The sequence below is a fragment of the Scyliorhinus torazame genome, chromosome 11 (genome assembly GCF_047496885.1).
Source record: "Scyliorhinus torazame isolate Kashiwa2021f chromosome 11, sScyTor2.1, whole genome shotgun sequence".
Lineage (NCBI taxonomy): Eukaryota > Metazoa > Chordata > Chondrichthyes > Carcharhiniformes > Scyliorhinidae > Scyliorhinus > Scyliorhinus torazame.
Window position 1 is genome coordinate 32,611,155 of NC_092717.1, and position 13,887 is coordinate 32,625,041.

Sequence of the window (13,887 nt, forward strand, 5' to 3'; positions counted from 1 at the left end):
AGGACTCTGATGTCCGGCATCCCACTGCCTGCCTGGGCCTTCTCCCGTCTGTTGTGGGCCAACTTCTGCTGCGGGGACCCAGAGGGGCCATTGTGAGCCCCACGCATCGTTCATCACGGAGCGAGGACGCGCTGGGGAGGGAGGGAGATGGGGACTTTGGGTGGGATGGGGAAGTTGGACATGGGTGGGCCAAGGCGCGACATCGTGCCAGGCAGGGGTGGTGCCAGGCGCAAACTCATGGGGAGGGGGGGGCAGGGCTGGCAGGCGGGACCAGTGGCAGGCTCATGGTCGTGACGGGGTGGCGGGCGGGGGCCACCCAATGTGGCCCGGTGGAGGTCGTTGACCTTATGGCACTGGATGCCAGTCCCCCTGGTAACACTCCCCGAGCTGATGGCCACTACCACTTCCATGTGGCTGACCCTCCAAGCCCGCGGGAGAACAGGGCATCCCGTCCGCACTTGGCTGAGTCCAACAATCTGGCCAGGACGGCAACCCTGAATCGTGGCGCTGGTCTCCTCGGTTGCATGGCTGTGAGCTGGGTAGTGTTGGCTCTGCAGCATTGGTGTAAGAGCTGCTCTCCCTTGCAGGCAGTGAGCTGGCAGGCATGGTCCCGCCGAATCAGCCACCGGGACCATAATTTGTGGCGTGAAGCCCGTGGCGCCTCGTTAAGTGGACCGATTCTGTTGGATACCGGTGACGGCCTCGCCGGTTCGAGCGTCGGGAAGCTCGCGGTAGTTCGTGCTCGCTACCACACTTTTCCATTAAATCACGCCCTCAGTCATTTTTGGGGGTGAATCGCGCCCCTGATTTCAAACATATCCCAGGCTGCTCGATGAGATGCAAGGTTCCTCTTTGCTGGCTTACAGGTATCACTTGGTGTTGCGGGGATTTCTCTGCCAGTTTCTATGCCATTAGCACAATTTTGCTTGAGTCTGTTAATCTCACTCAGATCAGTGCAATGGAAAGTTAAAGCTCATTGGGTTAGACCATGATGCAATAATGTAGGAAAGAAACGACGTTTATCTCTATAATGCTGTTCATAACCTCGTTGTGCCAAAGCCCATTACAGCCAGTGAAGTATTTTGAAGTCTGGTCTCTACTGTAATATAGGAAATGGGCAACACATTTGCATTTGGCAAACAGCCAACCAAATCTGGAGCTGAATCCTCCGTCCTCCCAGCTGCATGTTTCTCGGCCTTGAGAGGCGGCGCGCCATTCGCTGGTAGCGGTAATCTCTGTTCCCGTCACTGTCGAAGGGAATTCCCATTGAAAGCACCCCACGTCGCTGAGAAACACGCAGGCAGAGCGAGACCAGAATATCCCGCAGCCAGCGAACGGCCTGCCATAATCATAGAATCATAGAAAAGTTACAGCGCAGAAGGAGGCCATTCGGCCCATCTTGTTCATGGCAGCCCGAGGACACCCAGGTGCCCTTTCTAATTCCACCTTCCTGCACCCGATCCATAGCCTTGTGGCTTAAAGCACTTAAGGTGCAGATCCAGGTACCTTTGAAAAGAGTTTAGGGTCTCTGTCTCCGCCACCAACTCGGGCAGCGAATTCCAGACTCCCACTACCCTCTGCATAAAAAAATTCATGTCCCCCCCTACACCTTCTGCCACTTATCTTGAATCTATGTCCCCTGGTTCAAGAATTCTCCACCCTATCTGTTCCCCTGATAATTTTGTACACCTCAATCAAGTCACCCCTCAGCCGCCTTTGCTCCATGGAAAATAAACCCAACCTATCCAATCTCTCCTCGGCGCTACACTTTTCTAGCCCTGGCAACGTTCTTGTAAACCTCCTCTACACTCTCTCCAGAGCAATAACATCCTTCCTGTAATGTGGTATCCAGAACTGCACACAATATTCCAGTTGTGGCCTCACCAGCGTTTTATACAATTCTAACATTACATCCTTTCATATTCTGTTCCTCTGCCAATGAAGGAGGGTATTCCATTTGCTTTCTTAACAACCTTGTCTACTTGAACTGCTGCCTTTAGGGACATGTGTACCTATGGCAAGATCTCTCACTTCATCTACCCCTCTTGGTATATTCCCATTTATTGTGTACTCCCTACAACTGTTCGACCTCCCCAAATGCAGGGGGTGCAATTTTCCAAAATGGAGACAGAGTGTTTGGGCCATCGTGAACGCCATCGCGTTTCACGATGGCGCGAAACGGGCGTGGGGACTACCGATTCTGGCCCCACAGGGGGCCAGCACGGCGCTGGAGCAGTTCACGCCGCTCCAGCCTCCCTTCCCGGTGCCAAATGGGCACTGCGCCAACCCACACATGTGCGGGGGACTTTTGGCAGCGCGCCGACCCCGACGCAACATGGCGTGGGGGTTCAGGGGCCGGCCGCGCAACAAAGTAGGACCGGGGGGGGGGGAGAGGCCGGCCCGCCGATCGGTGGGCCCCGATCATGGGCCAGACCCCATCGGAGGCCCCCCCAGGGACAGAGCCCCCCGACCATTCGCGCAGAGTTCCCGCCGACAGCAACCAGGTGTGGACGGCGACGACGGGACTCTGCTTTTTCCGCGCGGCCGCTCGGTCCATCCGGGCCGGAGAATCGGCGGCCCCGCCGCGTACAGCGGCCCACGACCGGCGCCGCATCAAACTTGCCGGCGCAAATGGCGCCGAATCTCCGCACCTCGGAGAATTGCGCTCATGATCTCATACTTCTCTGTGTTAAATTCCATCTGCCACTTTATCGCCCACTCCACCAGTCCATCGTTAACATTTTGAAGGTTATAGTTAGCATTCTACACTGTCCACCACTCGGCCAATCTTTGTGTCATCTGCAAATTTCTCAATCTTGCTCCCCACGCTCACCTCCAAATCGTTAATACATGACACAAACATCCTAACACAAGCCCTGTGGAGCAACACTTGAAACAACTTTCCGTTTGCGAGGGCGGCCATCGATCATTACCCTTTGTTTCCAACTTTTTATCCAGTTCACCACATTGCCCTGTATCCCATGGGCTTTCACTTTCTTGACCAATCTGCCATGTGGGACTTTGTTAAAAGCCTTGCTAAAATCAATGTACACCACATCCACTTCACTACCGTCATAATGGTTGTACGGATGATGGTTGAGGAATAAATAGTGACCAGGACATATCAGTGAGCACCCATTCTTTCTGTCTGCATAGGAACATGGGTTATTTTCCATCCACCAGAAAGCGCGTTGTGACTGCTCTGAATCACAGACCTCTTGAATGTTCCTCGCCCCGACACATCTTCTGGCAATTCCACACCATCTTGTCTCAACCTTTCGTCATAGCAAAAAAGGGTGGTTCCTCCAACTTTTACAAGTTGCTAATAATCTGTAACAGCACCTGATTTTTAATTTCCCTCCCTGAAAACTGAACATCCCATCATAAACGCAGCTCACATTAGCAGCTCTCCGTGAAAATGACAAGTGGCCTAAAGAAAATGAGAGTTTCTTCTGGCCGTTTCACCAGGCACACATTCCTTTCATAATCTCTCATCGTAGAAATAGGAGACTGTATAGATAATCTCTCATCATAGCAATATACAGCATGGAAAGAGGCCATTTGGCTAATCTAGATTCCCAGCTCCTGTTCTGTTAGCCTTGTACGTTATGGCACTTCAAGTGCTACCTAAGGGCTTTTTATCTGTGATGAGGGTAGCAGCCTCTATCACCACTCTCTGGGAGGAAACACTCCCCTCTGAATCCCCTCTAAACCTCCTACAATTCATAGACTCATCACAGTGTACAAGGAAGCCACCATGTCTGCACCAGCTCTCCAAATGAGCAATTCACGTAGTGTCATTCGCCTCCTTCTTCCCATTCCCCTCCACGTTCTTCCTTTTCAGATAATGGGCAACACGGCAGCATAGTAGTTAGAACTGCTGCCTCACACTGCCAGGGACTCAGGTTCAACTTGAGCCTTGGGTCGCTGTCTGTGGGGAGTTTATACAATCTCCCGGATCTGCATGGGTTTTCTCCGGGTGCACAGGTTTCCTGCCGCAGTCTAAAGATGTGCAGGTTAGGTGGATTGGCCATGCTAAATTGCCCCTTCGTGTCCAGGGATGTGTAGGTCAGGTTACGGCGTTAAGGGAATAGGGCGGGGGACTGGACATGGGGAGAGTGCTCATTCGAAGGGTCGGTGCAGACTCAATGGGCCGAATGGCTTGCTTCTGCACTGTAGAGATTCTATAACAGTCTAATTCCTTTTTGCATGCTTCAATTGAATCTTCCCTCACCACACTCTCAGGTAGAATATTCCAGTCCTTAACCACTTGCTGCTTGAAAAACATTTTTCTCATGTTGCTTTTGTTCCTTGACCAATTAAATCTGTGCCCTCTCGTTCTCGATCTTTCCACCAGCGGGAGCAGTTTCTCCCTCTCTGTTATGTTCAGCCCACTCAGGACCTCCATCAGATCATCTCTCAGCTTTCACTTCCCAAAGGAGAGCAGCCCCAGCTTCCCCAATCTATCTTCATAACTGAGTTTCCTCAACCATTTCCATGAATCAGATACTGGAAAGAGGAAGAGAATGTATTTCTAGACTGGCTGGAAGTGAAGGAGAGTTCAGAACGAGAACCAGAGTCAACCCATCAAAGTAGAAACAAGAAAAGCTGTAACAGGGAAACAGGGTGAGAGAAAAATCATTTAATAACACGGCAAAGCCGGAATTCTCCGGCCATTGGACAGCACAGTAGCCAGGGTCCCAGGTTCGATTCCTGGCTTGGGTCACTGTCTGTGCAGAGTCTGCATGTTCTTCCCATGTCTGCGTGGCTTTCCTCCGGGCGCTCCGGTTTCCTCCCACAAGTTCCAAAAGACGTGCTTGTTAGGTGAATTGGACGTCCCTCAGTGTACCCGAACAGGAGCTGGAGTGTGGCGACTAGCGGATTTTCGCGGTAACCTCGTTGCGGTGTTAATGTAAGCCTACTTGTGACAATAACAATAAAGATTATTATTATTATTATACATTCACTGGTGGTGGGATTCGTTGGTCCTGCCGGAACCGCACCCCTTCCTGCAAGTTTCTCGACAGTGCGGGGTGGCTTCAATGGGAATTTCCATTGAGAGCGGAGGGAGCAGAGAATCCCGCCACCAGCGAACGGCGCACCGCCTCCCGCTCCGAGGCTGGACAATCCCACCCCAAGTGTTTCTCAGGAAAAGACAAGTTATATTGAACAGTGTTCAATTGTTGGCCAATTTGGGGCCTTTATGCAGAGGTGAGATTTAGTGTTCAAGCTGATTCAACTTGGAAAAACTACCTGAGTTCCATTTGAAATCGGAGGAGGTAACAAGACCAAGAATGTTAATTGATTATGAAGTACTAAGATGGAGCCACTGAAGTGAAGCATTCGAGGCTGACTGAGAGCAATGAGAGATTCATGGCCAGCAGATGTTTCAACTTTGATGTGGTGTAAAATGGCAGGTAGCAGCTGGTGGACAATCCACTTGCTTCTCTGGGCAGTTAATGGAGACGTAAGTTTACAAGGCTCGGTCAGTCTGCTGGCGTCCATTGTGCACCCTCATTTGCCCCATTGTGGTAGTCACCACTGTTGTATTATATTGTATATACTGCACTGCATACGAGGGTATTACGGTAAGGCCCCTGTACTACAGATACGGGGGTAGATCCCTGTCTGCTGGCTCCGCCCAGTAGGCAGAGTATAAATGTGTGTGCTCTCCGAACTGCAGCCATTTCGGCAGCAGCTGTAGGAGGCCACACATCTCTGTGTAATAAAGCCTCGATTACTCTCTACTCTCGTCTCGTCGTAATTGGTAGTGCATCACCCATGTATTTGAAATATTAAAAGAAATGATGCAATTGAAGTCTGTCTTCAGCCGAGAAGCAAAGTGGATGGTCATAGAAGTCAATGGGAAAGGAAATCGGCCTGAATATAGATTGGGTGACAGATTCACTACCCTCCATCTTGTGCACCCGGAGCAAATGAAGAAACTTTGGGTTTAGTCATTCAGATACTTGACTGTGAGAGGAGTGGAAGTATGTGATGGAAAGGAAGTTTCAAATGCAAAGCAGAATCATTTGCAGTAAAGGAGATCAGATTGGATGATGATCAATAAAGGTTTTACTTGGACAAACTATGAATAGAGAGGGAGGGTAGCATCCTAGAAACTCCTGCACTATTTGAAAACCATTGAACTACAGGCATTTGCAGCACATAATGAGGCCATTTGGTCTGTTGTGTCAATCTTGGTTAATTTACTTTTACCGCTGTCTCCCTATAGATAAAGCAAAGAATGTAGAGTGCAGAATGAGGCAATTTGATTGAGATGAGGTTGAAAATTTCGAGAAATTTGAAATAGCTGTCTGTGCTGTTCTTAATGTTATTAGCACAGAGGAATCAACTCTTCAAGAACGTCACATCCATTCTTGCAATGTAACAACTTTTTCTTTCCCCTGACAGGAAATGAGTTAACCTTGACAAAGGTTCCCCGGGCACAGACCTTCCCCAGCTACATCTCAGAACAGAGTCACGAGCACCAATATCTATTATCTCCGTCTAGTGGCTACGGATCAACCTACAGCTCTGGGCTGGCCCAGTGATGTGTGTGTCGGAGCAATGGGAAGAGTCACTGTGAGCCAGGCCACACTTGTACTAAGGGAAGCCTGAATATATAACAGTGAGAGGGAAGAGGACTAAATACAGGTGAAACAAAACCAGACTCGTGTGGCTGTTACCGTACTTGAAACATTCAGGTGATCAGCTGAATACTCATAGGCTTAAAAAGAAATCTTTTTTTTAATATATATATTAATTGGCTCCCACCTGCTAACACTTACATACCTCCTTGGGAAGTGGTGTTTGATGTCAAGAAAAATGCAATGTAGAGTATTTTTTAAAATCCTACTGCTGTAAAACAAAGCTTGTGTGTGAAGCACGCTTGTTTGGATAAGCCTAGAAGTGGTTGAGTCCATTCATCTGTATCTGCCACAACTGTCTGTTACACAGTGGTCTTGTTACTAATACTAATTCAGGTGGTTACTTTCAGATTCAGCCAGGCAATTGCACACATTTTATCCAATCATTTTTTTGGAAGACAAAAAGTACCCCTGGATATTTTTTTTCTCTAAGATTTCACCTGCGATCAGGTTGCAGCCTTATTTGAGGCCATTTTCTTTTTGTGTGTTTATCGGGTTGAATGTTCTCTGTAGAATAAGGGCTCAAACGTTTCATGTTGGCGGACTGTTTCCAGTGCCTGGGTCAGGGGAGCAGCTCAGGCTTTTCCATGCAAGAGTCGATTTTTTTTTTTTTGCAAGTAGATACCGAGGTGGTTTTCTGCTTGAATACTTGGCTGCCCAGCACGAGCAACGAGAGAACTGAATGACTTGCTAAATCACTTCACGGCAATTGAGAGTGCAGTGCAAGAAAATGAAATGGAAACTGCCTCTGGAAGCGCGTTGGGCAGGTCCTACCCAATTCTCTGCAAAACACAGGTCAGTAGTCAGGCACCTCTCGGAGGAACACTGTTGAGGTATGCACCTGATGTTGCACAACTACACCTTTTCCCCAGTTGGACCCATAAAGCGCAAACTAATTTGTTGAAAAATTGCTTGCAACCTGAAAATAGTGCTTTGTTTAACCAACCCATTTCCCTGCGGAAGGAGCCATATTGAATGACGTTGACTTTTCAGTGGCAGTGGATTAGTGCACAAGCGCTGGGACCCCACTCTCTGGACTTTGCCTGGTCCCAACTTTTGAGCTCCCGAAGATGTAACAATTGAGACTTCGGTGAGCTTGAGTTGAAACTATCACGCCAGGGAATAGATGAATTGCCGCTTGGTGAAACATCAGCGGAAAATTCTGGAAATACTCGATAACGCAAGCAGCGTCCTCAACCATGTTTGTTTTGATTAAGAGTGTGCACCTGAAATGTCAACCTGGCAGTTTCGCTGGCCACGGATGCTGCTTGACCTGCTGAGCATTTCCAGCAGCTTTGGGTTTTGTTTCAGATTTCCAGCTTCTGCGGTATTTAGTGTAAATCGTCACTAAGGCCAACAGCGATTAGGCATCCATAATTGTAGCACCCCCCCTCTCTGCATATGCATGCTGATTTGTGTTTAAGGAAATATGTGCTGCTGCAACCAAGTTACTCAAATGCAACCAGATTTCAGGAATTTTGGGACAGCCTAAACGGCGCCAATTCAGGTGGTGTACGAAATATGCAAGCCCCCTTACTTCTCAAAGGCCGTGCAACAAAAGTTCAAATATTAATTGAACTGGGAATGTTGACACCAGACAATCAAACTGTGGGGCAAGATGTTGCCTGAAGGGATTTTCCCTTTTCTAAGTAAAATCATGTTCTCAGTCGCTGAACTTTAACCCCACAAAATACCTTGCCCAACTGGCAATCTTATCCCCAGCGTATGGATGGTACCCACATTGCTGCTTCCCTTTCTGTTTGGCAATCAACATATTTAGAATAATGCTTTTTTACACTGAATTCGCAGTGTGAAAAAGTAACATTATTGGGAAGAACCCCTATTCGGAGTCAATCCACGCATGCGGTGCGATGGAGTTGTTGACCAAAGTAGATGTTTAGGGGCCTGGTTGCCTGGTAAGATGAATCACAACACACTTACCTGCTTTGAAAACCAGGGCCTGTGGCATCGAGCTGAATTTTAAAACCATTGCTAATGGGAAGGGGAGCAGGCATTGTGAAGGTTTTTGATGTGGTGGAGAGTTGCAGGATGAATTTCTGTGACAAAGGTTAGGGCAGCATTCCCCGTATTTCACTTAAGCTTTTGGAGCGGTCAGTCTACCAGAGAGGAAAGCGAACCACAATGTGACACCCGGGTAATCGACATTGGTGGAGAGAAAGGGAGGGGACCTGGGACCACGAACAAAGAAACAATTAAGAACCTCACTCTGGGAACATACAAGCAACTGAAACAAAGTGGGGTTATCTCTAGTCAGGGCCAGCAAAATGGGATGCTGTTGTTAAAACTAATAACCCAAGCGTTATGTAAATTAAAGCTACCAAATAGAGATGCTTGGACTGGCAAAAGGTAGGCTTGAATGCACATGTTCATTATCAGGAATAATAATCTTAGATAGTATATTCTGGATCAGATGAGAAAGACAAGCGCAGTGTGACAAGTATGAGAAATCAAGCAGCAAAATCTCAGATAGGTCCCAGCACGTTACTGCCAGGTGCCAAGGGTTAACGTCAGACATTTCTGGGTCCCAGCATTGATCACTGAACACTAAAATGCTAAAAACACATTTAGCCAAAGCAGCAGAGCATTGAGGCTGAAACAGAATACCCTGGGATAAAGGGGAGCCCTTAATACGCAAACTTTAGAAACAACCGTTTCAGAGAGGTGTAACAGGCAAATTTGAACTAAAGAGTCTAATGGAGATCTGCATTGGCGCCAGCTGAATGATATAGAAAATACCCTGTTTAAAAGAATCAGCAACAGTAAATGCTCCTGGAAGGATTCACAAGGAACGAAACAGTTTTTACCCTGGTCAGAGGGAGGTGGAAGAGCAGCGCTAGGAATTTTGAGAGTCTTCTTGGAGCAAATTGAGGGATCGATCAACAGATAGGTAGCAACTGAACGATATAGGGGGAGACCAGGCCGAAGACGAGATAAGTGTAGTGAAATATATCCACCAAGATCAACAATGGAATTTATAATTTGGAATATCTGAAAAAACAGGAACTAAATAAACTATAAAAAAGCCTTATTTGAAAGCCACTGAAGAAACCGTCCTCAAGTAAGCAAACAAGAGGAAAGTAGATTGGAGCACAGAGAAGATTTTAAATTTTATCAAAGGAAATAAAACTTTTATTTATGTAGCACTTAGTCACATCTTCAAGACGACCCCCAATAATGTTTTAGCCAAAGGATGACTTAAAAAGTGCTGTTATGAAGATATCTGCAGCATTTTACCATTTTACGCGCGGCAAGGCCCCACAAACACCAAATGAATAAATGAGCGTTTTCTTTTTGAGGGTGATGTTGGCCAAGACACTGAGAGAATTTCCTGGTCTTCAATTAGCGGCTTGGGGTTATTTGCACAGAGCCTTCACCTAACACCTCATGTGAAGGAGAGGAGAAAGCCCTTAGTGAGAAAGGGGGAAGAAATCAGACAAAGTAATTGAAAAGTCAACCAGGAACACCAAGGAAGAAGAACTGAACAAACAATGGGGGAAAAAATATGAAATCTCGAGAGAAACAAAATGTTTACCAGATCACAAAAGAATTTGCAGGTGATGTTAATATGGCAGTAAGTGGTAAAAGAGGCAGTGGCGGGTTTTCCGGTTCGCCATTGGCCGGCAGCCGGATCTTCCGGTCCCACCAAAGGCAAAGACGACCTCCGCTGCCGGAAAACCCACAGCTGTGGCAGGCGGGTAGGCAAACGGAAAATCACAGCCACTGCCTGTACTGAGAGTGAAGCTATTTAAAATGGATGAGGTAAACACTGTAAGAGCCGATACAGGGCACTGACTCCAGTGTCCCCTGCTGTCCTGGCAACATTGTTAGGCTGCAGAGTAGAGATGGATCCCCCACCAATTGAAACAGATGTTGCCACGAGGGTGGGAGGGAGCGAGAGTGAAGGAGGGAGCGAGAGCGAGGGAGGGAGCAAGAACGAGGGAGGGAGCGAGGGCAAGGGAGGGAGCGAGAGCGAGGGAGGGAGCAAGAACGAGGGAGGGAGCGAGGGCAAGAGAGGGAGCAGGCGGAGATAGAGTACTCCAGGGATTTGTTTACCGGAAAAGGTTTGCAGGCCTGGCGGAGCTTGAGGAGACGTATCAGTTGCCTCAGGGAAACAGGTTCAGGTGCCTGCAAGTGAAGGACTTTGTTCGATTGTAGTTAGATTGATAGGGCCCCAGGTGTCTGATACCCAAAGTGAAATAAACAGCAGAGGAAGAAATTTAAATGATTAGAATACTTCTCAAGATCTGCAAGAAGATATAGTAAATTGGAATAGCCAAACAAAAGGAGGAAATGGATGCTTGTACTAATTATCAAGAGAGATAGCCAGAACGGACATATTTCTAATTCTAACACATTGCTGGCAAGCTGTTAGTCGAAGCTAATATGAATTGATATGAGGAAATGAAACTCATGGACTTCTTCAAACACCTCATAACATTCCTTAAGAATTTCTACGACACATAAAATGCAACAGTGAGAAGACAATGTACTTGTAGAGATTAGGATTGAGAAGATTGTCCCTGATGCCTATGTTTTTGTAGATTTTCCTGGATGCTTAAGAAGATAGCACTTGAAGGCTTTAAAGAGATTTAATGGTCAGACACAGCAAGCTTAACAACCTGATGTATGCAGATACTTTCATAAGCATGGCTGAAAATGAGAGAACTACATCGACTAATGGTAGGCTGGTTCCTATAAATCCAGGAATCGAACATTTTTTTAAAAAATGCCTTTACTGGTTCTGGGCGTCGCTGACTGGGCCTGCATTTACTGCCCATCCCTGAGGGCATTCAAGAATCAACCTCATGGCTGTGGATCTGGACCACATTCAGGCCAGACCAGGCATGGACGGCAGACTTCCTTGCCTAAAAGACATTAGTGAACCAGATGGGTTTTTACAACAACCCACAATAGTTTCATGGTCATATTTAGACATTTAATTACAGATTTTTATTAAATTCAAATTTCACCATGTGCCGTGGCAGGTTTTGAACCCAGGCCCCCAGATCTTGCCCAGGATCTCTGGTCCTTGGCTAGTGACAATACCACTGTGCCACTGCCTCCCCATTCTTTTTTTTATCCGTTCAGTGGCTGGGCCAGCATTAATCGGCCATCCTTAATGTGTTGTATATTTTTAGTTAGGCCTTTGCCTGAATCCAGCAACTGGAAAATGTTCATACTGTAACTTATTGGAACTGCAAGTTGATAGCGGCCTGGCTGGGGCAACAGAGCGCCTGGGATCTCAATGAACAGGGGAATTTAATCAAGGAGATGAAAGGATTAAGAAAGAAATTAAGGAAGAATTGAGAACGTGGGTGAAAGAGAAATAAAGTGAAGGGCACAGAGGTTAGCACTGCTGCCTCACGGTGCCAGGGACCCGGGTTCAATTCCGGCCTTGGGTGACTTGTCTGCGTGTAGTTTGTACATTCTCCCCATGTCTGCGCGGGTTTCCTCCAGGTGCTCCGGTTCCCTCCTACAGTCCAAAGATGGGCATGTTAGGTGGATTAGCCATGATAAATTGACCCTTAGTATACAAAAGGTTAGGTGGAGTTACTGGGTTACAGAGATAGGTTGAGGGCATGTGCCCAGGTAGTATGCTCTTTCGGAGGGTCAGTGCCGACCTGCTGGGCCAAATGGCCTCCTTCCACACTGTAGGGATTCTATGAAACAAAAATTAGATTAAGTCAGAGAGAAAAGAGACAGAAAGGAAAAGTAAGAAAAAATTGAAACATTTAAAAATGAACATGATCAAATTCTTAACCAAAAATGACTATATGCAAGATTGAACCAATTGTTCCCTTTTAGGGCCAGAGACGTTATTGGCATTGAATTATCAATTCTTAAATTGTTAGAAAAGTACTGAACACTCTTGATTATCAGGCATAACTTCCTTGATTAGTTTAATAGACATTTCATATAAAAATCCAGCAAGTTCCTAAAAATAATGGCGATGGTAAGGAACAGGTGCTGTTTGTGGAAAACAATTGGTGCAATGACTTAAATTGACCAACTAGTTCGGGAGGTTTGCAACTCACAGCATCTCTGAATCCCCTGAGTTTGTGCAAATCAGTAGCATAAAGCATCGTTATGGTGCTTTAACCTAGCAAGATCTTGCCAATGTTTTGAGGCATGGCGTCCATTAGGGGTGGACACAGCAAGGAATGGAGACAAGATCAAACACATCAGCAGATGCTGGGTCGCATGGCACGTGCTGAGAAAAAGATAAAAATTAGATTGGCCCTATTGAGAAAAGCAGCTTAAACTTTGAACAAGGTTTGGAAGCACATCTGTGGAACGAAGAGACAGCTGGAATCTGTGAGGTGATCAAAGGTTCTGTCTGGATGTAAAAGCATGGTCACTGAAACATGTTTAAGCCTTCGAAAATGGGAGATGCAGATTCCTGCAAACCAGGAAAAGTAGCGATTTTATGGGTGTTTGAAACATTAAGGACTGTCAGTGGAGTACACTCCAATACATGAACATGATGACACAGGAGGGAAGCCGCCAAGCAAAGAAAGCCATGCAAGGATCATTCAAAATGCCAAACACTAAGAGAAAGATCAAGGAAAGATGGCTGAACAATCAAGAGTATCAACGGGGTAAACCTTACAACATTGGCCAACGTTGACCGTCTAGCCTCAGGTACGACACTTGGAGAACAGGCTTTTCTGATGCTTCACTTTTCCCTGATCCCCGGCTGTCAATTTTACCCTGAAATGACCCTGGAACCAACCAGTAAAAGTTTATAATCATCATGATTTTGACAGTATTGTGCAAATCGAGAAACAAATGAGGAGAACTCCCATGGCTTAGCAGGTGGTCAAAGGTGGCTTCCAATTCAACAAAGGACAAAAACCACAAATGTGCCTTGAAGCTTCAATGCAATCAAACCCTCACAATCTGTGAAGAATTTATTCAACATGGGGAGAAATTCTTACATGTTGGGATCCTGTGTCAACAATGTTAAACACACTTCTTAATTGGGGTGTGTTCAATATCCTAGAGAAGATGGGGATTACCATAACTCAAACTGACCCATTCTACTCAAGGACAGATCATTTTTAATTCTTGCTCAGTCTCTCGTGACACAGTTGAATAGCTATGGCAACGCCTGCCATCTGATCATCTTTTGGGGTCAGCCATCTTAATTATACCCCTGATGATCATCTCAGGGGTCAGAAATCTTCTGGAATTAGACCAGGAGTTGGGAATGCTT

At 46.7% G+C, this 13,887-nt stretch overlaps 1 protein-coding gene across 1 annotated transcript in view; it reads left to right on the forward strand.

Moving 5' to 3' along the window:
* dok6 (docking protein 6) overlaps positions 1 to 10,575 on the forward strand; it is a 459,001-nt gene extending 448,426 nt beyond the window's left edge. The window contains exon 8 of the mRNA XM_072467128.1: positions 6,415 to 10,575. Within this exon, the coding sequence (XP_072323229.1) occupies positions 6,415 to 6,554 (140 nt within the window). The 3' untranslated portion in view covers positions 6,555 to 10,575. The remainder of the gene's footprint in view (positions 1 to 6,414) is intronic.
* The last annotated feature ends 3,312 nt before the right edge of the window (positions 10,576 to 13,887 follow it).